This window comes from Acinonyx jubatus, chromosome A2 (assembly GCF_027475565.1).
Source record: "Acinonyx jubatus isolate Ajub_Pintada_27869175 chromosome A2, VMU_Ajub_asm_v1.0, whole genome shotgun sequence".
NCBI classification, from domain to species: Eukaryota; Metazoa; Chordata; class Mammalia; order Carnivora; family Felidae; genus Acinonyx; species Acinonyx jubatus.
In genome coordinates this window covers 157,638,519-157,664,427 of record NC_069383.1, presented here as the reverse complement: position 1 = coordinate 157,664,427, position 25,909 = coordinate 157,638,519, and the positions used below count along the sequence as shown (strand labels likewise).

Genomic DNA, 25,909 nt, shown 5'->3' with positions numbered 1-25,909 from the left:
TGACAGCTCGGAGCCTGAAGCCTGCTTCGGATTCTGTGTCTCCCTCTCTCTCTGCCCCTCCTCGCCTCACGCTCTGTCTCTCTCTCTCTCAAAAATAAATAAATATGTAAAAAAATTAAAACATTTTAACTTTTCTGAACTCCGAAGCTGTAGGTGAATTACCACTAATTGGCTGCATTCTTTCTTTTTTGTGGGGGTACCAATGAATAGTGCTGCTTAGGATTGGTGATTCCTTGGAGTAGATAAAAAATCGAAACTCCTTGAATCCTCACAATGACCCTATGCAGAGACTTACCATGCAGATGAGGAAACTGAGGCTCAGAGGGGCAAAGCCACTTGTCCAAGGAATCACAGCAGTCATTGGCAGAATCCACCTGTGTTGTGTGGAGGGGCTGCTTTTTCACTCACAGTCATGCCTGATCAAGGCAGAAGTTGCTAAGCTGTGACCCTCCCCTCCCCCATCCTCACTCTTGCTGTCTGCAAAATGGGAGTAATAATGCTACCCAACCCCCTCCAATTCAGTGAATGAATAATCCTAATGGGCCTGGCACATAGTGATTGCTTGCCATCGGCAGCCCTGTATCTTACTTGTTTTGTATGCATCTTGGTGCTAAAAAGTGAAAAGGAGTGTGTAAGCCACAGCTTGACCCGGAACATAATTCTGGGTCAGAACCTCCCCTCTGACGTTCAGGTTTCCTTTTTCCCCCCCAGGATGGTCCAGCAGTTTGGGGTGGACTTCGAAAAGAGGATCGAAGGCTCTGGAGACCAAGTGGACACGCTAGAACTCTCCGGGGGTGCCCGAATCAATCGCATCTTCCACGAGCGGTTTCCCTTTGAGCTGGTGAAGGTAGCACCGCTGGGCGGGGCCCTCCTGACCGGGGTCAGGCCCCCTTCTGCACAGCTTCCGGCCGGCCGGCCGGGCCTCCTCCTGCCTCCAGGCGTCTGCCTGCTGGGAGCAGAGGTGGTGGAGGTGGGGAGGGTGTCCCCTTTGGGCCCTCCTTTCCTGAGCAGGCAGCTTAGAGGTATCCAGCAGACCCGAATGAAAGCTCCATTTTCTCTCTCTGACAAAAACCAGCACACGTCCTTTGCAAAATACGTAGAGCACAGAGGTAAATTCTCGTAGGAAAATGGCCTCATTGTGTCGATGGGAAAAATAAGCCGGCCAGGGAGCCAGCATGTGCAGTGAGGCATGTAGATAATATTTACAGCACCCTTCCACGTGAAGGGGCGCGTCTGGATGTGTGTCTTTATGTAGACACATCTACAAAGATGCACAAAAAAAAATGTCAGCTCTGGGCCCTGGGATTTGAGATTTTTTTGTTGTTGTTGTTAATTAGCTTGAAGTTGTACACTTTTCACCACGAGCACTTACCATTTTTGTAAAAAACAGCGAAGTTCTTTTCAATGAAAACAAAAGCTAAAGGGGGGCAAACACCCATAATCCCAGTACCCGTAGACAACATCTGTTAGCACCTGGGTGTCCGTCCTTTCCCGATTATTTCTGTGCGAGTGGGTAAGTGCCCAGCATATACAAACACAGCACGTATACTCATCCATACTTAAAAAACAAACGAATGTGGCTCTGTACGTTGTTTTTTCATGCGGTGGCCATCTTTCCAAACCAGTTATGTATATTTCACGTGTTGTTAATGACACAGTAGTATCTTATCTTACGGATGTCCCACTGGACGTTGAGCCAGTCTCTCATCAATGGACATTTAGGTGGTTTTCACATTCTTCAGCAGTTGCGAATAGTTCTACAAACGTCACTAATTCTTACTAATTCCTGTTGGTAGATTTCTACAACACTTAAAACTGCGTGAAAGTAGCTATGTGTTTGGAGGTCCTGACTGGTATTGCAAAGTAGCCCGTAAGAAAGTTCATGTGAATTCACGTTACCTCTGGGAGAGGGCGAGAGTGTTCATTTCAAGCCATCCTTGCTGAAATTGGGTTTTAATGTTTTGAAGAATTTTGGTCTAGTGCGATAGGCCGCCGTGTGAAAACAGACACACACAGGACATGTAATGTTCCCCAAATACGCACCTGTTGTGGGGGTGCCGCAGGCACTTCCTTGCATGTGAGTGATTTGTCTGCTCTCAGATGGAGTTCGACGAGAAGGATTTACGGCGCGAGATCAGCTACGCCATTAAGAACATCCACGGAGTCAGGCAAGTGCCGAGGGGAGACTTGCCACGTTCCCTTCACCTACCTCTGCGGCACCGTCCTCCAGCCAATTGGTCCCCCATCCCTCTGGGTGCCCTGACTGTGAGGGCTTGAGTGGGCTCCTGGGTGGTTTGTCAGTAGCTTTAGAAGTCTCTCCCCATGGGTCTCCAAGGGCACTCGAGGGCAGGTGTGCTGTCTTGGATGGATCTATGGTAGGCCACGGGGCCATCTGCTGCCCATAGGTTCAGCTACACGTAGGTTCAGCTGCCCAGTCAGTTGGCATGAGCCCAGCTATGAAAGCTCACTGTAGATTTGCCCCCGGGGGTTGGGGGAGTCAGACCTGAGTCACGATTACAGGAACCCAGCATGTGTCCCCATCACAGGGCTCCCGTGAGACTCCTAGGTTCCCTCGATTATCCGACAAAAGTAGGCACTCTGGTTGTACAGTCTTACATCACCATGGCGTCCTCAGGACTTCCTGTGGGTTTCCAGGCAGTGGATGCAGGCGTCCAGCCCCCAGACTTGCTGTGACCTTGGCTCATTCTCGGGGACCTGGCCCATGCCTATGAAATTGCTGACCGTGCTTTGTTTCTCTCTGACTTATCTCCCCTGCCCCCGGGTACGGATGGTTTTAGGACCGGGCTCTTCACCCCGGACTTGGCATTCGAGGCCATTGTGAAAAAGCAGGTCGTCAAGCTGAAAGAGCCCTGTCTGAAATGTGTCGACCTGGTTATCCAGGAGCTAATCAATACAGTTAGGCAGTGTACCAGTAAGGTATCGGGCCCTCGGCAGGGTGACTCCTGGCCTTGTGGACGCGGGGGTATGGGGGTTTGGTATCAGGCTCCCAGTGCTGCTCCAGCCTTTGCCCCGCTGGTGCCCTTTCCCCCCAGATTGCCTTAGTTTTCAAGAATGTGGCCTCTTCCCAGGGGCTGGGGCGGGGGCGTGTTGGCCTGGGCGCAGTGTGTGTGTGTTGGGGGGGCCTGGGGGTGCGCCAGGCCTCCAGAACTGGCCAGACTGGTGGGCAGGGCTCCCTGGGACCCTGATATCAAGCCTAGCATGTGTCTGATGGAATTGGGGGTTTCATTGGGCTGTCGCTTTGCTGCCTTCTGGGAAGCAGAGAGGGACCCCGTGTCAGCTGTTGGAGGCCAGGCTCCCTGAACGAACCTCCCTGGCTGTCACCCTTTCTTGACAAACGCCTGGCACCCTCGGGCTTTCCTGGAGCCAGCCACTTCTCTGTCCCCAAGGCACCAAGAAAGGCCCGAATGCTAACAGCGTAACGAACACTCGGGTGCCCAGCTTGGCTCCTAACTGCCTCCACCAAGTACCCCTGGCTTCCTCCAGGAACAGAGCTGCCCCCCCCCAGGCAGCATGTCCTCTGAGCCACTAGGTCACAGGCACCGTGTGCCAGTGTTCACGGGCCACTGTCTCCACCTGGCAGGACGCGCTGGGCTCCCCCGCAGGCCTGGTTCCCAGGGCAGCACGCTTTGGCCAGGCAGCTGAAGTGCTTCCCAGTGGGCGGTTCGTGCTTGCACGTCCACGGTGGCCGTAGAGCTCTGGGTCGGTCTTCCAAGGCAGGGAAACTCTGCTTGAGCCTTCTGTCTCGGTCTGGAAAAGCCCACATTTGCTTCTTAAGCTTCTTCGATTAGAAAAGGGAGAGAGAGAGAGAAAAACCTAGACGGGGTAGAGATGATCATCCAAGATCGCATTGTCACAGGTGTGGAAATTCAAGGCCTCCACATTCCCTCGGCTGTCTGAACCGTGACACTGACCCCTAGTGCTTCCGTAATGAAAGCCCAGAGCAAGCCCCAGCCTCTCCTCCGACCCAGGACTCCTCTTTGATCCGAAGCAGCTTCCGGGGCAAATGCGGGCACAGCCTCCTACTTGCATGTTACTAACCAGCTGACTCTCCTCTCTTCTCTTTCTCTGTCTCCCATCCCGCGTGTGTGGCCTGCACTGTCCCTGGGTGTCTTTCTACCTCGTCCCACCCTCCGCATGACCCAGGACGGGGCTCTTCACCCCCGACATGGCCTTTGAAGCCATTGTGAAAAAACAGATTGTAAAACTCAAAGAGCCGAGTTTGAAGTGTGTTGATCTCGTGGTCTCAGAACTGGCCACGGTCATTAAAAAGTGTGCCGAGAAGGTAACCGAAGGTTTCGTTGTTATCACCTGCGCATTCGTCCCGCATCTTCTCCCCCTACCCATGTTAGTCTTCACCCACGCATCTGGAAACTCTACCTCAGCAGGAACCCCCTTCTGTGGGCCCCTTGTCGCCCCGCGACGCCTCAACTTTGCGTGGCGGACGAACCGGGAGGGAGTTGGGAACGCACGCCTGGTCCACACTCCCAGTTTGGGCTCGGACGGGGATGGGAGGCAGGTGGTGTAGCCAGGTGCAGGCGGTGGGCACCGGCAGGAGTGCCTGTTCCTGGAACCCGTAGAGAAGGGGGGCGGGGGGCGGCAGGTCTCCAAACTGTCGCCGCAGGTGAAATGCTATCAGCGCGCAGACCTGCGTGTTCATCACGTCACAGGGCGTTTGAGAGGCTTTCCACTAGTGATTTTGAGCACCCGCTCAGTTTTCCCCACCATGTGGACTTCACCCAAACCTCAGAAGGTGGGCTTCTCTGTGCCTTCGGTTTGGTTATGATCGGGGAATGGCTTTCGGCAAGGGGGTCCCTCTGAGGTAGATGGCCCAGATGGCGCCCCCATCAGCCTGGAACAGGCGCTACTCACTCACGAGCTGGGCGAGAGGTCCCGCCTCACTGGCCTGGTGGCCTTAATTATTATGCTCAGGGTCCTCGCCCTCAGTGCTGGGCGGAGGGGGCCACCATCGCTGCAGGGCAGCAGACACACACAGCGCCCACTTTCTCTGCCACTTTCCATCTTGGAATCCATTCTCAAAAAGCACCTCTGCTCGTGCGTGGGCACCCTGTCACTCTCTCTGGCACACCGTTCCCCCACCGTCCCTTTCTTGTCTCCCAGCTGGAGCAGCTATGAGACAGGAGTGGGGTGGGGACTCGGTGGGCCCACCCCTTGTCACTTCCCCTCCCCCACGTTCTCTGTGTGGTCGTGTCGCTTCCTGTGCCACGAGGACACAGCCAATGCCACCACTCTGCTCCCCCGCCCCCCCAGCTCAGCTCCTACCCCCGCTTGCGAGAAGAGACGGAGCGAATCGTCACCACGTACATCCGGGAACGGGAGGGGAGAACCAAGGACCAGGTATTGGCTTTTTGTTTTACCTTTCAGGTGTCATTTATTTGCATAAATCTTTTTTTTTTTTTTAATTAAAAAAAAAAAAGTTTATGTGCTTAAATCTTGAGCATACATTTCTTTGAGTAGTGACAAATGCATAAAAGAAGGTAACCCCCCCTCCCCCACCGCCCCCTCAGCAAGATGCAGAACCATTCTGTGGCCCTCAAAGTTCCCCGCCTTTACCCCTCCGCAGCCCGCAGGTCCCGGCAACCACCCGTCTGCTCCCTGTTCCCCAAGTTTTGCCTTTTCCAGAATGTCACTTGAGTGGACTCCCGTCGTATGTAGCCCCTTGAGTCCGCCCCCCTTCACTCCGCCTAGCACGTTCAAGATTCATCCCTGTCATTTGTGGTGTTTTGCAGAGTTAGTTGCCGGTGATCACCGCATAGGGTTCCCTCGTGCGTGTGGACCACAACTTGTTTTATCCACTCGCGCTCCCGATGATGCGTGGGTGCTTTTTATGTTCCAACGTTTTCTCGTGAAGACCGAGCACACACGAGGACAGAGAGCGGGACAGGTCCCCGCACCTGCCGTGTGCCGAGTGAGCCCAAAGCCGGCTGCACGTGGCTGCATCCGGTCCCGTCCCTTCCCCCCAGGTCCACTGGGGTCTCCGGGCAGGTGTTTGTTCAAACCAGAACCAGCACAAGCCTCCGCATTGTATTTGGTTGCGATACCGCCGTGTTTCGTGCATCAGTGGAGCAGAAGCTGGCTCCCGTGCGGCTTCCGTAGCCCTGAAGTTGTATCAAAAGCTTCAAAGATTTTGTTGTTGTTTTCAAGAACGTTGCTGTCCTTTTCATACACGCCATGGCGCCTGGTTGCCCCACAGCCAGCACTTCTGGGCTCCATCCCAGGGCTCTGGCCGATGGGGCGCAGGCCTTATAAAACCAGCAACAATGGCTCCCGTGGACAGAGCACCCCAGCGTTTTCCAGCACCCCCACAAAGTCCGAGTGCCTGGCATGTTTGAGGCTGGAGGGCTCAGAGGCACAGTGAAACGCCAGGAAAGGGCAGGGTGTTATGTGAAGGCCTGTCCCTTATCTGAGATCACACCCTGACTGGCTCCTGCGGACCTGTGTTTGTGGGTCCCATTCTAACGCCCTTGCCCGGCCACATTATCTTCGCTGTTTGAATGCAGCACTTATAACACTCCAGGCCCTACTCCAAACACTTCGCGTACTGGGAATTATTTAACCCTACACAGCTGGACCTCTTGTTCCTTTCCACCTTCCACCGTCCCGTAACGTGAGGCCAAGGGTCACAAAGTCAGGCAGTGGCCTGGCAAGACTGCAGCCCAGGTGGTCAGCCTAGGCTGCGCCTGCAGCCACCGCTGCACAACGAGCTGCCTCCCCCTGCTCTGTTGGCCCCGTCTTTCTTCCTTGTGAGGCCCTGAAGTTTCAGTTACCCGTGCCCCTCTTCCCCCTACAGATTTACGCCAAGGTTGGTTTGTGTTGGAAGGATACGCGTGGTCCCAGGTCTTCGGCCTGGGAAGCCGTAGGGTTCCAGCTCCCCCTGCTGGCGGGTTGGGGAAGTGCTCTGGCCACTGCCGTCCCCGCCAACCTCCGCTCTGTACTCACAGTTCCCCTCCTTCTTCCAGATTCTTCTTCTGATCGACATCGAGCAGTCCTACATCAACACGAACCACGAGGACTTTATCGGATTTGCCAAGTATGTACTTTTCAGGACAGCAGCTGGTGGGTGGCACCAATGCCTGCCCTCAGAGCCAGGCCCCGAGGGAGGTGGTTGAGTTGGCTTCCCTCAGCAGACTGGGGCAAGAGGGTCTCTCTGTCAGGGTCTGGGGGGTGAAGCGTAGAGCCATCTGAGAGTATCTGGAAGCTTTCCTGGGCTAATAGCAGCGTCCATCCTCATCGTCCTCAACACGCCTCCTATGGGGCAGACCTGTGGTCAGCCGCTTCGGGAAAGGGTGAGGCTGGCGGCATTCGGTGCTCTCCTTCCTACGTGACTTCTCAGAACCTTCATAAACTGTGCAGCTTTCTCCAGACTCCCCCATCTGCACTTGGCCCTCTCGCAGAACATCTCACAGGCTCCGGGGGCTGCTCGTTGGGAAGCGTGCTGTCCGGTCTAGGCTCTCCGTGGCTCCCATCCATACACCATGGGTTCAAAATCAAACCCTTCCATGGCACGTGGATAAGGAAGGTGCCAGAGCAGGGGTCTCTGATTTCAGCAGGGCGTAGATGTAAATGCTGGGGGCCTCGGGCATCGTGCACTGACTCCGTCAGCCCCTGGGTCCACCCTCAGCGAACTTGAGCGTCACATGGATTGCTCTGATGGCCTCCTGAAGGTCTTCTTGCCTGAGCCCAACAGAAGAATAGGTAGCCAGCTTCCTTGCATTCACTTAGCAAGTATTCCTGGTGTGCGTTCTCTGTGCCAAGCACAGAACCAGGTCCCCACCCTCAAAGGAAGGTCCCGTGCCAGAGACAGACACGCAGCCAACCCCTTAAGACCCAGGGTAATCACTGCTGGGGTCAGGGCTGCGTGAGGCTTGTGTTGAGTCCAAGGGGCAGCCTTCCGGCCTGGCCTTGGGGTCGCAGGGAGGCTTCCTTGTGGAGCAGGGCCTGTTAGAACCCAGTCTTGGGCTAGCAGGCTGTGCAAGAGGATCTTTATCTCAGGGGTCTCTGTGCTGGACCCAGCACTTGTGGGTAGGACATCTATCCTTGCACTCAACAGAGTCGGTCAGCTGTTCTTTGCTGGGCACGTGGTAGGTGAGTGGAAGGAAGGAAGGAAGGCAGGAAGGCAGGAAGGCAGGCATGATCAGAAGCTGTCCTCGACACCCAGACGAGCCAAGGGCCCTACTTGGGCTGCCCCTGCTATGGGAGGACTGAGGGGCCCTGATCTCCTGCACCTCTTCCCCCAGCAGCCAGGTGTATGTGGGCGGAAAACGCTGGTCCCCCTCTTTGGTTTGCTGCTGTTTGTGCCTCACCTTGATGTCTCTGCTTCTCACACTTCATCCACAGTTCCTTCTCACAATCTCTCCTGTTTTTCCTTTGACCACTCCACTCTTTCCTCTGGACTCCTGGGCCTTCCCACTTCCCCCAGCTGTTATTATACTGAGCAGCTGGTGACCGGGTGGGTATTGCCTGCTGTGTGCCTTTTTCCTGCTGTGTGAATGGGGTCGCCCTGGCTGGGGGCGGGGCCCAGGGCCCCAGCCTTGGAGGGTGGACGTCGAGGGGGCCCGTTGGACAGCCGTGGAGCACTGTCTCAGAGCTGGGCCCAGGGCAGGGCCCTTGGAGTAGGAGGGTGAACGAGCCGGACTTGGGCCTCGCCCTTTCACAGCCCACAGGCTGGACACGTGTTTTTACCGAGCACGTTGTCGCGTGGAAGACCAGAGTTGGAAAGGAGAGTAGGTGAGGGGCTGTAGGAAGGAGGAGCGAGGGAAGTGGCCTGGAGAGACCTTCCCGAGGAAGTCACGACAGCCAGGTGGCAGACAGGCAGAAGACCTAGACGGTGTCGGGACAGGGAAGGGAGGGAAGGGAGACCCAAGACACAGGAGCACGGGAGAGCAAGGCAGGGTGGAGGTGAGAGGCCAGGCCCCATTGCCAGGAGGAGCCCTGCAGGCTGAGGGGAGGACTTTGGACTCCTCCCCCTGCTCCCCTCATCCACCTGAAAGCAAGAAATGTCTGATTGGGAGCCGGCAAGGGAAAGGGGCACCTACAGGGGCTTCCGGGTGAGGGTGGGAGCCAGGAAGCCCCAAGCAGCACATCTGGGGCCTCGCTGGCACCCAGCCATCACTGTGCGGGGCTTAATCGGTCCTGTCTCCCGCAGACACTGTTGACCGAACTCCTTCCTGGGCTAGATGTTGTCGGCTGCTTTCTCGCTGCCCTCTAAAGATGAAACCCAGGCCCAGAGAAAAAGCTCTGTAATAAACTCATTGAATGCTAGGAAAATTGTTGGATAAATTTTTCCTCCATTTTTTTTTTTTATTATTCATTTATTCTGAGAGGGACAGAGACAGTGTGAGTGGGGGAGAGGCAGAGAGAGGGAGAGAGAGAGAGAACCCCAAGCAGGCTCCGCACTGTCAGCACAGAGCCCAGTGTGGGGCCCAAACCCATGAAACCGTGAGATCGTGACCTGAGCCAAAACCGAGAGCTGGACGCTCAACTGACTGAGCCAGCCAGGTGCCCCAGTTCTTTCTCCATTCTTACTCTTCCAACCTTTGCCTGTCTAGGAACGGAAGCCTATTTCCTTAACTCTCTCTCTTACTCTCTCTCTCTCTCTCTCTCTCTCTCTTTTATCCAACAGCCAGCTTGAACTTTCAGGTACAGCCCCAGAGGCAGCCAGTAAAGGAGTGTAACAAGATGGTTAGCCTTGTCATATTCTGAAAGTTCCTAAAACAATGCGTATTCCTAAAGGAATGTCTGATTCCTCAAGCAATACGATAAGAAAAGAAAGTAGGATGCCTGAGGAATAGGAGGTATCAGTTGTTTGCAGATGGGTGGTGCTGTGATTGTCTCTGGAAAATAGGAAGAACAAGGGAGCTGAGGGGGTGCCCACGTGCAAAACGCGTGGCCTTCATCCGCGTGGCACAAACTAGCCAGGAAACGGGGTAGCTGAAGAAGGAAAAAGATCAGGGACTGGAGGCAAATGAAGGACTTTATAGAAACCCTCTGGTGACCTTACCTCTCCTCTGCATTTGGGTCAGAAACCATCCAGAATGTTTTCACAGTGAGCAGCCGTCCCCTGTCCTGATCCCCCAGGGTGGCCGGCTCTGTGGTAGGAGCCACTGAAGACTTGGTGCCAGGGTCAGGGATGGGCAGAGAGAGTGGGAAGGAGCCGCAGTTTGCGCCCCAAACAGCCTGGTTCTCAGGTTACTCTGCAGCCCCCATGACTGCCTCCCAGCCACCTGGGAGTCCAGCTTCTCGGGCCCCGCCTTGGAGGCTCTGGGGCCACTGACCCCTGGAAATAGCTGGTGCCCTTGGAAGTGGCTGAGGTCAGGACCTCGAAGCCTCAGTTTGACTGAATACATCTTCTCGTTGCATGAGCCCGAGCTCTTTCCCTTGGGTAACCCTTTGTGTGGAAGGTGCTTCTCTCTGCCTCTGCCCTGAGCTGGCCACTTGGCCCCCACAAGGGAGAGAACCTCACCTCATCCTTCCCAGCGTGTCGCCACACGAGTCCTCTCTCTGCTTCATTTTCAGCGCCCAGCAGAGGAGTACACAGCTGAACAAGAAGAGAGCCATCCCCAACCAGGTAGCCCGCCCCTCCACAGCCCACAGCTCTAGCCTTGGGGGCGGATGGGACTTAGGGACCGCCGAGACCAGTGACGGTACCTGGCTCGTGACACGTCCCGCCAGACCCCTTATCCCCACTCCCAGCCTGTTGAGTCTGTGAAGGTTTGGGTGTTTCAGCAAACCTGTCTTTGAACTAAAGCTCTGGCCCAGGCTGTGGGGGCACATTTGCACACCCAGAAGGCCCTGTCTGACATCCAAGGCCACGGTTAGAACTTGACCCCCAAGAGAGGGGCATGGGTGTCTGCAGCCGAATTGGGTTCCCAGCCCTAGCCCCAGGAGACTCGGAATCTGTGGGAGGGGGGGCGGGAGGCCGCGTGGTGGTCAGCGGTTCTGGGGAGCCTGAGGGTCCTGTGAGCCCCATTCCTGGAGAAACCCAGAGCCACATGAAGCGTTCTCTACCTTGATGTCATGCCCCAGCCAGAGGCCTTGTGAAATATGAACAGCTTCATATATGCCAGTGTTAGGTGCCTCCTTTTTTTTTTTTTTTTTTTTTTTTTCTTTAAGAAAAACACATCATCCCTGCAGAGCTCACCCCACTTCTCCATATTAGACAGGGGTGGGAGCGGGGCCGGGGGTGGGGGCTCTGCTATCCTGCACGATTATATTATAGAGCCCTCTGGAAAAGAAGGATGTAACCACTGCATGATTTTTTTGCGCTTGCCATAGGTAATACATATGTTGTTGCTTTTTTGTTTCGGGAGATGATAATGAATTAAATATTAACACCATGAATATAATTAATAGCATGTAATTTTTTTTCTTTTGCTGTTTTTTCCCTTGCTCTTCTCTCCTCCCATTTTTGTGCTTTTCCTGCTTTTTCTCTGTCCCCTCATGTCCCTTACGTTTTCTTTCCCTCTGCCGGCTCTTCTTTGATTTACCCACAATCCTAACTTTGCATTTTCAAAGGGGGAGATCTTGGTAAGTACCCACTTAGTGTGGTAGCAAACATTAGAGAACCTAAGAGTGGTGGAGACCCCGCCGCCCCGTAAAGGTCCCTTTCCCCCCAAATAACAGAACAACTAAAAATCGAGCTAACCTAAAAACCCCCTGCCGTGGCCAACACCCGCTGGACTCCGTGTTGCCCCGGGCATAAGCTGACTCACACGGACACTAACCTGACCACCACCCTTGTGGGAGGCCCAGCCCGCCCGCCAGCCCATTTCTGACACATGTAGCTAGTTTCCTATAGGTCAGGGATGGCAGATACTCAGCTAACACCCCATGCTTCCCTCCCCTCACATCCCTGGCCAGGGGAGATTTTGCTTAAGCCCTGCTGGAACTGGTTCTTGCCCCTGCCGCCACTGGCCTCACCATGCCGAAATGTTCTCTTCCTGCACTCCGGGCAGACATTACTAATCGATCCGGCGCGCTTTCCTTTGTGCCCCTCCCTGGCCGTGTGCAGGCATGGCTAATCGATCCTGGCGTACTCTCCTGAGCAGGCCACCACTCCCCTTCCTGTGGCAGATGTGATTTGACTGGTCAAAGAATTTTTTTCCCCCATGTGATAGCTTTGCACGTGACACCCCTCGACACCCACGAGAGGCGTGACTGGCTAATCAGGGAACTCTCTCCTGGATGCTGCCACTATTGTTCCCTGCCCGTGGCAGATATGATGATTGGTTAGACTGTTCCATGCCACTTGCTCCCTTCCCTTAGCGTTTGCCTGCGGCAGGCATCACTCCTTTCCCGCCGCGCCCAGGATTCTCACTTGGAATACTCACCATCTCCCCCTCCAAACAGTCCAGGGGCCCGCTTCTCCTCACACCCCAAGAGGTTTAGTTGTTCTCTTCCTGCCAGATTCCACATCCCCAGCACCAAAGGCCAGCCGCGCCCCGGCTGCGGGCCCCTGGGTCTCCCGGCCACGGTTCCCATTCCTGCCCCAGGTGACTCAGGCCGAGAACCCTGACCCAGGAGGAGGCTGACCCACCCTGCCGGCGGGCCCCAGCTTGCTGCTTCCTGCTGCTGCCCGTGCTGCCCCCGGCGGCCCTTCCTCCCACCCCTGGCGTGTGTGCGTGCCTGTCCCTGTGCACCCCGGAGCGTGGGAGCCTGCCTGCCTCTTCTGTCCCTCCACCCCCCTCCTTCTAAGCCAGGCCCCTGGGGCACAAATTTGGCTTCTGGATGAGGAAGGCCAGCCACTCCTTCTCCTGTAGACTCAGCACATGTGTCTGCCGCCCACAGCTTGTGCCTCCCCAGGGTGGGATTTCATCTCTGACCCTACATGGCTCCCACGCGGACAGCTCTCTGGGCAGCTCGAGGGGAAGGGGACCTTGGAGGCTTCTCCAGGCCTACTCAGATGGGCCATTCCCGGCACGGCATCTGCCCCGTGGCCACATGCCCCACAGCATGGCCAGGGCCCCGTTTGCCAGCTCTGACTGCTACTAACTGAGGGTGCAGTCAGGTGAGCCAGGCCAAGGAGGGGGTAGGTGGGGGGCATATCTGCCCCCTTGGGAACTGGGCTGGGCCCCGGGGGTGGAGAGGCCTCACCACATGAAGACTTGTCTTCCGGGGAGCACTGACCGCCTACGTTCTCCACCTCCTTCCTGCTTCTCTTCCCCTGGTTGTCGGTGACTGAAGTGTAGAAATGCCTACTCTGCCTGGCCTGGGCTAGGACGAGGCAGGCTCTACCCTGGCCCCTGGGCTGGGGAAGGAAGGAGCGGGTATGAACACAGAGACCCACACAGCTCTGGGACAGGGGGTGTGGTTGTTGGAGCCAGGGACTTCTTCCTGGGCCATCTGCAGGATGGCCTTGAGCCGGAGTCTGAAGACCAGCCTTGCCCCAGCGTGACCAGACCTCCCACTTTGCCTGGGACTGGGGGCATTCCCAGGACTCCAGGTTTTCAGTGCTAAACCAGGGCACCCTGGGAGGATACCATGACCTTACTGGGGCCAGCGGTCTCTGCCCCCTTGCCCACCAGGCAGCCATGGTTGGGCGGGTGCCAGCAGTCTCTGCTCACTCCCTGGTGGCCACAGGTCTCCAGGTGCTGTCTCGTCATCACCAGGAAGCCCTAACAAGGGCCACCAGGTGGCATCCCATGCTGTCTCCAGCCTGGGCAAGGGCTTCTGTGTAGTGCAGAGGTCCCTGGGTGTGCTCTGGCCGCCTCCACCTTCATGGCCCATGAGGCTCAGAGCCTAATTCCAGCCATAGGAAGCAGGTGGCCCTGTTAAGATTTGACAGGCCTGGGGGCAGGTCAGAGTGGGAGGAGAAAGCCCCTCCTGAGACCTACCCCTTAGGAAGAACGGGAGCCCCAGAGTCATCCCTCAAGCCCCATCCTGCCCCCCGACCCCCCCACCCGCCCTGCCCCGAGGCGGGTAGGGAGGTGGGGACTCAACACCAGCCCATCCCAGCTGTCCTTGGCCGCATCTCCGCATAGCTTGGCCCAGTCTGTTGCTGCCTGGGCCCCAGGCAGCCCTGCCTGTGCCTCCATGTGCTTCCCGCTGCCCGGGGGTCCCCGGACCAGAGTGATGGGTAGCTCTGGCCCACACATGCCTCCATGACCCAGGGAACACAGGACCATGGCCCCTCAGACTGCCTACATGTAGCTGTCAGATGAGTCCTCTGTGTAGACCTGGCCGGACTCTGCCTCCTACTCAGATGACAGCTGCAGGCAGACGAGCCCCGGCCAGGGGATCTTCCAGGCCAGAGCCTCAGCGCGTCAGAGAAGAGTAGGACTTCCGGGTTTGAGGCCAGCGAGGGGCATGATCCCCGGCGGGTGCCCCAAGCTCAGACCTTTGGCCCCAGCCCTCTGGGCGGAAGCATCCCTTCTTCCTGTACTCTGGAAAGAGCCTGTGGGGAAGGGAGCCCCAGGACAGAGGCTGGCCGCAGTCCCCGTCCAGAGCAGGACACCAAGTGTCCACCATAGTAAGCTGGGCAGGTGACCAACGGCGCAGGCAGCAGAGTCAACACTGTGGGTTAAGCTTCTGCCGGTCAGCCGCAAAAGGAGAGAGAGAAAGAACCACTCCCATTTCGTGGCAATTCCCCCAGCGTTCTGCCAACAGCCATCTTCCAGAGGGTGTGAGGGCGTCCCTGGCACTTGGTCCCGCAAGTGTGATTCCTCCGATGTCACGTCCCATGTGATACACTCCCATACAAGCCCGGGAACTGTCCCGGGCCCCTTGTAGCCGGGCACACCTTTTCTTGGCTGTGCTGACTCGACCCCGCGTGCAGGGGGTCTCCCGGGGGGCCCGGATCCCTGCCCCCCTCCACCCCCACCCCCGAGCCTTGTGAGTGAGTGTGCGTGCCCTGTGTCTGTCTGCCTGGGCATCCCGTGTTGGTTTGCGGTGGGAAATGCTTGGGGGCAAGGTGGAGTTGGGTTGCCTGGCCTAGGGCTGGAGGCATCTCTGCCGTGTGGTCCGTCTTCCTTACTGGGGACGAGGGCCCCGGGCCCTGCACGGGGCGTGGGCTGGGCCGGGCGGCAGGCGTTGTCCCCCTCTGAGCAGCACCCTCCCCCCCAGGTGATCCGCAGGGGCTGGTTGACCATCAACAACATCAGTCTGATGAAGGGCGGCTCCAAGGAGTACTGGTTTGTGCTGACTGCCGAGTCTCTGTCCTGGTACAAGGATGAGGAGGTGAGTCCGGGGGGGGGGGGGGGGGGGGGGGGCGGCGGCGGGACTAGAGTGGGCGGATGCTTGCTCGTTCATTCGAGGAAGGCTCCCCAAGCTCCTCCCTGAGGATGGTAATGGCCAGGACTGGGGCGGGGCTGGGGGGGGTGCATACTAGGCAACAGGTTGCATATCCCAGCCCCACGTGACCCTCTAGGGGTCCAGCCTGATAGCCGCTCCACTTCAGGAGGAAAGGGAGATGGAGAGGGGAGCCCTTGGCAGGCTAGAAACCGACCCCAGCTTCCAGAGTCCCAGGGAGGCATCCCTGGCTCTCAGAGGGGGCACGGTCTGAGGTCAGGGACTCAGGCTCCCGGCCAGGTTGCTGAGGTGCTGGGGGTCCAACGTCTACAAGGGGCTTAGCCAGGCACCTCGTTTCCCTGTCTATGAAGTGGGGTAGAATGGCCCCTGTGACGTGCTTAGCTATTAGCGTCTGTCTAGAACATTCCCTATGTACTTGTCCTGATCCAAAGGGCCTGGGGAGGCCTCTGGGAATGGCACCAGGAACGCATACCCCAGGGCTGTGTGCTGCCTTGTACCGTGGTCTCCGGGAACCCGCAGGCAAGCCCTGTGAGTGATTGCGCCCCCAGCCCAGTGGGCCCCCTCTCGGGCAGCACTGCCGTCTGGGTCCCTTCTCCGCCTCGGCACTGGCCTGTCCTCCCGGCCCGAGCGGCCCACGTCTTTGCTTAGTTCTCTTAACAACGTGGCTACGGCCTAGTGGCCCGGGAATGGCGCTGCTCCAGTGTGACTGCCTGTTGCTGCTCTGTCGTGGGCGGGATCGATCGGCTTCTGAGGGTCACCAGTGGGGGACACTGTGTTGCTTTCATTTTCCTGGGTTGCCCCATGAAAGGCCCACCAGCCCTCCCTGTTGGCCAGGGCGGCGTTAGGCGTCTGTGACAGAGGCCCAAACGAAGGCACTTAGGGAGACGGCAGTCTGTTTCTTGCCCGTGTCCTGGGGAGCTTGGCAGGCCTGTGCCGGGAGGCTGTCCGGAGCCCGAGCTCCGCCTTCCCCATTTTGCCACCTTAACGTGTGACTCCCCTGCCATGGTCCCATATCCCCCCTGCCCATCCCAGTATGGTCTGTAGCAGCCTGAAGAAGGGAAGAAGGGCCTGTGGAGGAAAGTACCTGCATTGCTCTGCTCGTGCCCCTGACCATCCGGTCACATGGCCACCGTGTGTCCTAGTCACCTGGGATGGCACAGCTCTTGTTTGTGAAGTCCCTGCCCTGTGCCAGGCTCACTGGCTTGGGAAGCCCACCGTGGCCACAATTTCCTCAGAAAATCCTTATGCTCCATTTGTTCTTAAGGAATCGGGCTCCAAGCAGTGACTCACCCTGTGTCACAGAGTGGGGAAGGGTCCCTGTGTTGGGGGTATAGGGCGTGTGCTCCCTGTCCTGAGAGACACCTCAGCCCTGGCCTGGACCACTCTCTTATGGCCCGGGCTGGACACGGTTCCTCCGAGGGAGGGTGTTTAGGGGTGAAATGTCATTGTTCCCACTCATTCTGGAACCTTCCAAGAGCATCGGGAACCCCGTGCCCCCTGAAGGACCCTGTCTGGTGGCTGTTTCTAAGCCGGGAGAGGGCGTGGCCAGGACCACAGAGCCTCTCCCGGTTGGGATGTGGAGGGAGGGTGAGGTCAGGCGTTTCTTAAGGAACCCTCATGGCCAGATCAGCTTCTCAAAATGGCCGGGGTGAGGGGGTGGGGATGACGCTTTTGCATTTTCTCCCTCCTTCCGCCCCCACAGTCTGAAAGCCAGTCTGCTGAGGCTTTCACCAGGCCAGCTGAGGGCCGGTCTCCACCTTGGGCCCGGGCATCTCCGCCCAGGGTGGGAGTGCCAGGCTTTGTGACGGCCTTGGGCACAAAGGGGGACTTGGGGCCCGAACCCCCTCCTGGCCGTTCACTGCAAGTCCGGTTTTAAGAGTTCCTTTTCTTTAGTGGAGAAGGGGTCCCTCGTTTTCCCCTCATGTGGGGGTTGAAAGCAGCAGCCCCGGACCCTCCTGCGGGCCCAGACCCAGGGCAGGGGAGGCTTCGGGACGGGAGGAGGGTGGATCGCCCGCCGGCGGTAAGGAGACCGTCAGGCCCGTGAAAGGGGCCCTGTGTGCGCCACAGACACAAAGCAAACAGGTCGGGAGGGGCGGGACCCTCGGAACCCCACACGTGGCAGCCGCCCCCCCCCCCCCCCCCCCCCCCGCCAGCTCAGGGACCTTCTCAGAGAGGCGAACCGTATTTCTTTATTTTAAAAAAATAACCCAAGAGGAAGCAGTTACAGAGTGGGGTGGGACTAGGGGGACCGTTCAGCCAGAGCCCCTACCCCCGCGGCTGGCGGCGGCTCCCTCTGCTTTTCCCTGGCACCTCGTCTCCCACCCAGGCCCTTCTTGACTCCCCAGGCTTCGGTGCACGTCTCTCCATCCCGGTGGAGAGCAGGGCGGTGGGCGATGACACTCACCTCCGGGTCCGCCTCGCTGCGGAGGGGGCGGAAGTTCGGGGGTGCCCGTCCCGACGCGCCGCTTGCCCGAGCCCAGCCTAACCAATGTGCAGACTACTGTACACATTCAGAACCCCCTGAACAGGTAGTCTGAACACTGGGTGGGCGGGGCCGGCTGTCCGTCCTGCAGGCCCCCTGGCGGGGGGGAGGGGGGACAAGGAGGGCCACTGCGCCCCGGCCCCTTGGAGCGGGCGGGGAGGCCGGTGCCTGCGCCGATGCGCTTCTCTCGTCTGACGTGGCACGGCTGGGGCCGGCTCGCATCTGGAGAAAGTTGTGGGTTTGCAGGAAATCCTAAGGAGGGGGCTGGGGAGCGGGTGGGCGTGGGCGGGAGGGAGGGTTTGGGTCCGCGGCCTCTGTGTGCAGGCAGAGGGCTCTTTGGGGGGCGGGTGGGGGCGGGGTGCGCACACGCCTCTGCGTCTCTGTGTGTTTGTGTTCTGTGCGTGCGTGTCAACAGCATCAGGAAGGCAGCTGCCGCGCTCTGGGCGGAATCACACTATAAACAGTTCCAGATGTGGCGTCTCGCTCGGGGCCCAAAAGGACTGTGACTCAGTTACTTGGCCTGGCCAGCCGACTGGAAGCTTCCTGCCTCCTGACACGACAGGGCGGGGGCAGCAGAGGCCCTTCCACAGTCTTCTGAGCAGGGAACCCCCATCCCGGCCCCTTCTAAAGCCCCCGAGACTCTTCTCCGGAAGGTTGGAGGGCCCTGGGACTTAGCCGGAGCCTTCCTGTGCCGTCTCCTTTCTCAGACCCCCCTCTGCAGCATGAACGGGGGGTCCGCACCTCCGTGGTCTCCTGGGCTCGACTTAATCCTCACCTTGCACAGGGAGGGCAGGACTCCTGTCTGCCTTTGACAGATGAGGAAACTGAGGCATAGAGAGGGAGTGCTTTGCCCAAGGGTCCGTGGCCGGGGAGGGGCAGAGCCCATCTGAACTGCTAAGGCCTGGGCTGCAGGGAGGTCTAAGATGATGCACCCACAGGGGCCCAGCCCCAGGCTGGGGGTACAGTAGGTCCTTAGCCTCCATCGGTGGGTGAATGTTGGCTTCCGTGACTCGCCAGGCCTGTGCCCCTGGCTGAGGGCCACATCCTCTCAGCTGCTTCCCCAGCAGCCGCCAGGACTGCTGTGCCTGTACTCCGTGGGGCACTTCCTGATCAGGGCTGCCCTTGGGAAGCGAGTGACACTTCCGTGGCTTTGGAGCTCAGGCATCACCTCAAGGGGGCTCACTTTCCAGCTCCAGGATCATCTGAAGCTGACTAGTTTTAAATCCCAGCCCTACCCCTGAATCGTTGCCTGCCCCCTCTTTGCCTCAGTCTCCCTCTCTGTAAGATGGGATCATAGCAGTAATTCAGTTACAGGCTCATTGTGAAGATAGAGTGGTCGTAGGCGTGGTAGTGAACCAGACAGGAGTCCCTGGCCTTGAGGAACTGACGAATCAGGTGGGTGACAGAGAATAGCCTAGGTCAGTGAGCAGGATAAGGTGTTGTGTTACACGAGAGGAAGTACCAAGGGGAGAAGGAGGACGGAGAAGGCAAGGGAGACAGTGCCTGCGAACGTGTGGGGTGGGGTCGGGGCAGGCCTCTCCGAGAGGGTCCCCTTCACACAAAAACCTGAAGGAGGCAAGGAGGGAGCCACGCGGGCATTTGGAGGAGGAACATTCCAGCAAAGGCCCTGGGGTGACACGAGCCCACCTGGCACCTTGAGGGACCATCGAGGGGGCTGGCATGGCTGGGGCAAAGTGGACAAGGGAGAGGTGAGGCCGAGGCAGGTGCGTTAATCCGAATAAAGCCACCAGCATGAGAGGCTGTGGCAGGTGGCCCTCGAGGTGGGGTCCAGTCCGGGGTGACCCCTCCCCTTTCTACCCTCAGGAGAAGGAGAAGAAGTACATGCTGCCTCTGGACAACCTGAAAATCCGCGACGTGGAGAAAGGCTTCATGTCCAACAAGCACGTCTTCGCCATCTTCAACACGGAGCAGAGGTGAGAGCCCACTGGGCGAGGGTGGCCGTCCCCATCCAGTCAGCAGTACCCACTGAGCGTCTTCTGTGTAAAGTCCCTGCCCTGGGGTCTCATGTTCCAGAAAGGGAATCAAGTGAGGGGCGCCTGGGTGGCTCAGTCAGTTAAGCGTCCAACTTCACCTCAGGTCATGATCTCACGGTTCGTGGGTTCAAGCCCCGCTTCGGGCTCTGTGCTGACAGCTCGGAGCCTGCAGCCTCCTTCGGATTCTGTGTTCCCTCCCCCCCCCCCCACCCCGCTCCTCCCCCCCCACTAGCACTCTGTCTCTCTCTGTCTCAAAATGAAACATTAAAAAAAAAAAATTAGAAAGGGAATCAAGTGAGAAACAGAAAACGGCCGTGGGTGCTTCCAGTGTGTGGTCAGGAAAGTCCTATCTGGGCAGAGACCTGATGAAGTGATGGCCAAGGTTCTGAGCGGAGGAGGGACTGGCCCCTGCTCAGGTGCTCACAGGCGCCCCTGGTGGCTGTGGCGGGGTAGGGCAGGAGTGGGGAAACTAGGATGGGTTGCATAGCACTGGTCCAGGTGGGAGGCTCTGGGGGCTGGGCTGGGGTGGGGCTGAGGACGTAGAGGGGGAGGCAGCCGATGCTGATGCCGAGAGTCAGAGCTCACCAAAGCCCTGGTAGATGTGGGTGCAGGAGAGGAAAGCATTTTCTGGTGACCCTGAACTCACGCAGGGACCGAGCTGCCATCAGCTGGGGAAGGCAGGGTCAGGGTAGGCTTGGGGACCATCAGGGGCTGGGTCGGGGCCACACTGAGGGAGAGAGGCCTCTGAGACACCACGTGGGGAATCAGGGAGGCAGCCGTGCACATTCAAGAGTCTGGTGTTGGGGAATGAGCTCCAGGCGGGGTGTGAATTGGGGAGTTGTTAATGCATGGCCACGTTCAAAGTCATAGATGGGGGTGAGACCCTCAGGTGAGTGTAGACAGAAGAGAAAGGCCCAGGAGGTCCTCGGAAAACCCACCCCGCCGGGCACTGGGGGCAGACTTCAGCAAAAATAAAGATGTTTTTCTCAGCTTGGGAAGAGGTCCAGCTGGCAGGGGATCCGAGAGCAGGGGGAAGGGCAGAGTGTGGACGCGGGACTCTGGTGCGTCCTCATCCAGGAGCCAGGGAGCACCTAAGTCGCAGCGGCTTTCAGCCAAGGCCTGGAGGTTCTTCACCATGGACCAACAGACTTCGACATCCTCCCCGCTGCCCCGGGACCACCTCCCTCACTGCCCATCGCTCCCATGGGTTGGAGCCAGCCTCACGTTCTGTGTAGGAGTAGCTCTACCTGCTTTGTCACAGAATGGCCTGAAGCTCTGAGACCCGCTTTGGCGTGGCTGAACCTGGGCTTTGTTGTGGGGCAGGCCTGCCAGGAAGACCTTCCTTGCTGCACAGTGGGCAGCTGGCCCGCCTCCCCGGGCCCGTGATCCCCTGTGAAGATGGTACCTAATGTATCACTTACGAGTGAGCTCAGGAACCCCAGAATAATAGTCACAGAAACAAGATAGAAGTTGCTATTGTTTCTTATGACGTTCCCATCTGGGGCAAGTGGGGCAGCTCCAAAGGCATCCAGGTCCCTCCTTATTCCTGAGCCTTCCTCCTCCTCTTCCAAGATGGCTGCCCGAGGTCCAGCCACCATGATATTCCAGGCAGTGCAACAGAAGAGGAAGAGCCTTCCCAACGAAGGCCCGCTTCCCACTCTCTGAGACTCCTTCCAGAAGTCTCAGGGCAGCCACGCACTGACTGCTAGTTGGCCGTAGCTCCGTCACGGGCCATGAGTAACCTCAGACTCGGATCTCACGCCGAAGCGGTGGGCCAGCTTGGCCGTCTCGGCCACCGCTGCCCTGTGGGACAGGAGAGCACGTGTGTGGCACAGATCCCAGCCTGCAGAACACTGTCCATCCGTCTCTCCTCCAGCCTTGTGGCTCTTGCCGCCTCTGCTCACAGACCCACATTTGTCCTGCTTTGCACATGCTCAGCTGGGAGCCCCAACCCTCCACATCCCTCCCCCCACCAGCCCAGCCCCCCCAGGAGTCGGGGCACATTCTAGACCTTCAGTATCCAGTGCAGTAGCCACTGGCCCAAATTTAGCTATTTAAATGTTAACTGACTGAAATAAAATGAAGTTGAAATTTACTTCCTTAGTCACCCTGGCCCCGTTCCCGGTGCTCACAAAGAACCCACCTTCGGCTCCTTGGTACCGCACATGATGACACAGGTTCTGCCATCGCGGAATGTTCTTTTGAACAACTTTGCTGTAGCCTCCCTGAGAAACCTTGATGGGAGCTTCCCCAGGCAGGGGTGTTAGGGGACACCTGCCCACTTCTGAGAGTGTCTTGGGCAGCCTTTGGCCCCCACAGGAGGGCATGGAAGAGGGGAGAGGAGAGGAGTCACCCGAACCCACAAAAACAAAACCCCACGTATGCCACTAGTTGCATACATCACCGAGCATGTGCGCTGCACTTGGCAGGGTTTTAGATGCTGTAGGCACTAACTGGGGGCTCCTCTCAGCCCGACCGGTTGCAGGAGCCACTGCCATCCTGGGGCTCCAGTTGTGAGTGCCCGGGTCAAATGTGAATCCCCGTCATTCGGACCCCAGAGCCCACGCTACAGCTCCCTGCACCTGTTAGCCCCACGGGCAGGGTCGAACCACATGCCTCTTCCTCCCTCTTGCTGCAGGAACGTCTACAAGGACCTGCGGCAGATCGAGCTGGCCTGTGACTCCCAGGAGGACGTGGACAGCTGGAAGGCCTCGTTCCTCCGAGCTGGGGTCTACCCCGAGAAGGACCAGGTAAGGAACCGCCCTGCCTGGCCGGCACACGTCGGGCTGTGCTGACCCTGGGAGAGGAAAGGGTCTGGCGTCTCCCTGGATGGGTCATTTCTAGGATCATAGCCCATACTGTCGTGAGCAAACAAAGGAGGAAAGGAGAGAGGGTTTTGTGGTCAGGGTCCAGAAGGCTCTCCAAGTAAAGACAAGGACAGGGATATACATGGCCTGGGACCCCATCTGTTTTGTTCCCTCTCCTCCTCCTGTCCTTGAGGAAGAGTGAACGTGGCTGCCCTCGGCCCCCAAATTGACATGTTCCAGTCCCCACGTGAGGGGTCCAACCACCTTGGGGCATGGTCACCCCAGGTCCAGGCAGCTCAGGCCAGGGGCGGGCAGGGCCACTTGAAGCCAACACGGCCATCAGGGGACATCCCCGGAAAGCCGGTTGTGGGCAGGACAGGGCAAGCCATTCGCAGAGAAGGGGGGCTCCCCACGCTCGCCTCAGGCCACAGTCCCCCCTCACCGCCTGCCCTCTCCCCGCACAGGCAGAGAATGAGGACGGGGTCCAGGAGAACACCTTCTCCATGGACCCGCAGCTGGAGCGCCAGGTGGAGACCATTCGCAACCTGGTGGACTCCTATGTGGCCATCATCAACAAGTCCATCCGTGACCTCATGCCAAAGACCATCATGCACCTCATGATCAACAACGTGAGTGCCCCGCCCCGCCAGGGCCCGCCCGCCGCCGTGGAGGAGGCCAGGGCAGCCACGGCCGGATTGGGCCCGGACGCCCTTTGTATGACATTTAACATTAGAGTGAGTCACGACCTTCTAAACGTCAGAATCAGGGTTCCCAGCCTCTCTCGGGAGATTAGAAGGTACAAGCCACGTGGAGCTCGCTCCCTTTTCCTTGGGTAATTGAAACAAATGCCACACGTATGTACTTTCTCTGAAGTGTTTCAATCTTGTACGAACCCTAGGAGAAGAGCTGTGATCATCTCCCATTTTCTAGACAGGAAAAGGAGGCCCCAGCAAGGTCAAGGAAGCTGCCCTGAGTCACTCAGAAGAGTGGGAGGTGGGATTAAAGCCCAGACTGAGTCTGTCCCCAGCTGCGGCCTCCTGATGGCCTGTGGCCCAGCCCACCTTCACTGGAGGGCTCTGCCTACCCCCGGGCTCCCGAGACTCACGGGGCTCTAGGCCTCTCTCTGGTGAAATGCACTTGTACTAATGCCTCCCGCCCTCGGTTGCTGGGAGGGTGCAGGGGGTTCATATATCAGGCCTCCCGCTCAGCTGGGCACCCAAGAAGCTACCTAGGCCAGCTTTGGGTTTATGTTGTGCCTGTGAAAGCTCGAAATGTAACAGGGTCTAAAGCAAAAATAAAGAGAGAAGAGGATGTCCAGGTTGATAATAACTCATTTATAATGTAGAAAAAGAACTGTGGAGCGTAACAGAATATACAGGAAGGCTCCATGTGTATAAAGGGGGAGCGGAAATAAACTGTCAAGCCTGGTCATTTTCGGAGATGTTGAAAGGCCATTTGGGAAAATTCAACATCCATTATGAAAAAGACAACTGTAGGAGTCTTCTGTTAGGAATCTGTGTTTCAGTCTCAAAGTCACTCTTTTGTTTAATGTTTATTTTTGAGAGGGGGAGGGACAGAGAGAGGGAGGCACAGAATCCAAAGCAGGCTCCAGGCTCTGAGCCGTCAGCACAGAGCCCGATGCGGGGCTCGAAGTCACAAATTGTGGGATCACGACCTGAGCTGAAGTCAGACGCTCAACCCACTGGCCACTCAGGCACCCCAAAGCCACTCTTGACCTTAATGGGGGAGCTCAGGAGTCATTCCCTCGAAAGTCAAGAACAAGTTGGCTATCTCCACGTGTGTTTAAAACTTTTTTGTAGCGTCACTAACCAGTGTAGTCAGATTAGAAAAATCGCGTAGAGGTGTGAACACTGAAAAGGAAGAGGGAAACCTGTCCCTATTTGTAGAAGCTCATGTACACGTGAACACACATACCTAGAAATGCAGTAAAAGTAACTGAGAAACTCCTGTATCCTGTAGGAGGTTCTGGAAGGAACAAAGTATACAATGAACAGACACTAGTACTGTTGTTGTTGTCTGTTTGTTTGTTTTTTTTAATTTTAGAGCCAGCGTGTGCTAGTGGGGGAGGGGCAGAGGCAGACGGGGAGGGGGGGTGGGGGGGAGGGAGGGAGCGAATCTTAAGCAGCCTGCACGCTCAGCAAGACAAGCCTGACTCGGGGACCCTGGCCTCATGACTGGGGCCGAAGTCAAGAGTCGGACGCTCAACCGACTGAGCCACCCAGATGCCCCTTTTAAACATTTCTTTTTAAGAGAGGGAGCTAGCAGTTTTTAACAGACGCCAGTTGGCAGATAACGGATGGGAGGAGAGATGGCGATGCGAGAGGCAGGGTCCTCGGGGTAGGTTTGATCATCAGCGTCTGGTGAGACGGGCTGGAAGAACACCGGAAGGTGGCCCCGAGAGACGCGGCAGACACTTGGGTAGAACCACCCCCACCCACCCCCGGGTTGTAAACCTCTGGCTCGTCCCGCGGTAAAGTTAAAGACAGGAAAGCCTGCGGGGTGTGGCGGCCGCCCTCCCAGCCAGCAGCCCAGGCGGGCGTGGTGGAAGCCCTGACCTCTCCACCCCTTGTCCCCAGACGAAGGCCTTCATCCACCACGAGCTGCTGGCCTACCTGTACTCCTCGGCGGACCAGAGCAGCCTCATGGAGGAGTCGGCCGACCAGGCCCAGAGGCGGGACGACATGCTGCGCATGTACCATGCGCTCAAGGAGGCCCTCAACATCATCGGGGACATCAGCACCAGCACCGTGTCCACGCCCGTGCCCCCGCCCGTCGATGACACCTGGATCCAGAGCTCCAGCAGCCACAGGTCCGTAAGGCCCGGTCACCCGCAGTCGGCGGAGGATGCTGCCTGCGGGCTCCCAGTTCCTCCCGTGTGTCCCATTGGGGCACAGCCCACGGGGTTGTGGCCCCCAGGGCTGGCCACAGTGGGAGCGGCTACCCTGCGTGGGCCTGAAGCGACGAAGAGAAGGGTTGGGTTAAAGGCCCACGTGTCTCCTGGTGCTTCCCACGCGGTGAGCCCAAGTGGAAGCCAGAGAGGGCAAGAGGCCCGGGCCGTGGTGGCCACGGGGCCATCCTCCTGGAGCACAGACGAGAGTGGCGGGTTGGGGACGATCTGCGGGAGCCGCTGGGAACCTTAGCTGGCACGTCCCCTTCCCCCTCAGCCGCCCCAGAGCTGTTGGATGGAGATGAGACCCTGGCATGGGCAATGCAGACCATCAGACAGGGATACCTGACCGGTGACGGGGGCAGGTGGCAGGAGGAGACGGTCGGTCAGGGAAATCTAGAAGGTGCCAGCCCTACTGAGACTTCGGGGAGCC

At 58.0% G+C, this 25,909-nt stretch overlaps 1 protein-coding gene across 13 annotated transcripts in view; it reads left to right on the top strand.

Annotated features, from left to right (window-relative positions):
• DNM2 (dynamin 2) overlaps window positions 1–25,909 on the top strand; it is an 89,776-nt gene that overhangs the window by 60,754 nt on the left and 3,113 nt on the right. For 4 of the 13 annotated variants that reach the window (XM_053219901.1, XM_053219897.1, XM_053219895.1 and 1 more), the window contains exons 8-20: window positions 712–847; window positions 2,101–2,168; window positions 2,799–2,937; window positions 5,290–5,376; window positions 6,999–7,069; window positions 8,459–8,488; window positions 10,555–10,606; window positions 11,554–11,565; window positions 15,100–15,213; window positions 19,592–19,701; window positions 22,400–22,511; window positions 23,033–23,197; window positions 25,166–25,398. In XM_053219901.1, the coding sequence (XP_053075876.1) occupies window positions 712–847; window positions 2,101–2,168; window positions 2,799–2,937; window positions 5,290–5,376; window positions 6,999–7,069; window positions 8,459–8,488; window positions 10,555–10,606; window positions 11,554–11,565; window positions 15,100–15,213; window positions 19,592–19,701; window positions 22,400–22,511; window positions 23,033–23,197; window positions 25,166–25,398 (1,329 nt within the window). Of the gene's footprint in view, window positions 1–711; window positions 848–2,100; window positions 2,169–2,798; window positions 2,938–4,164; window positions 4,304–5,289; window positions 5,377–6,998; window positions 7,070–8,458; window positions 8,489–10,554; window positions 10,607–11,553; window positions 11,566–15,099; window positions 15,214–19,591; window positions 19,702–22,399; window positions 22,512–23,032; window positions 23,198–25,165; window positions 25,399–25,909 lie in introns of all 13 variants that reach the window. The other 9 variants (XM_053219906.1, XM_053219902.1, XM_053219899.1 and 6 more) reach the window with 6 other exon arrangements.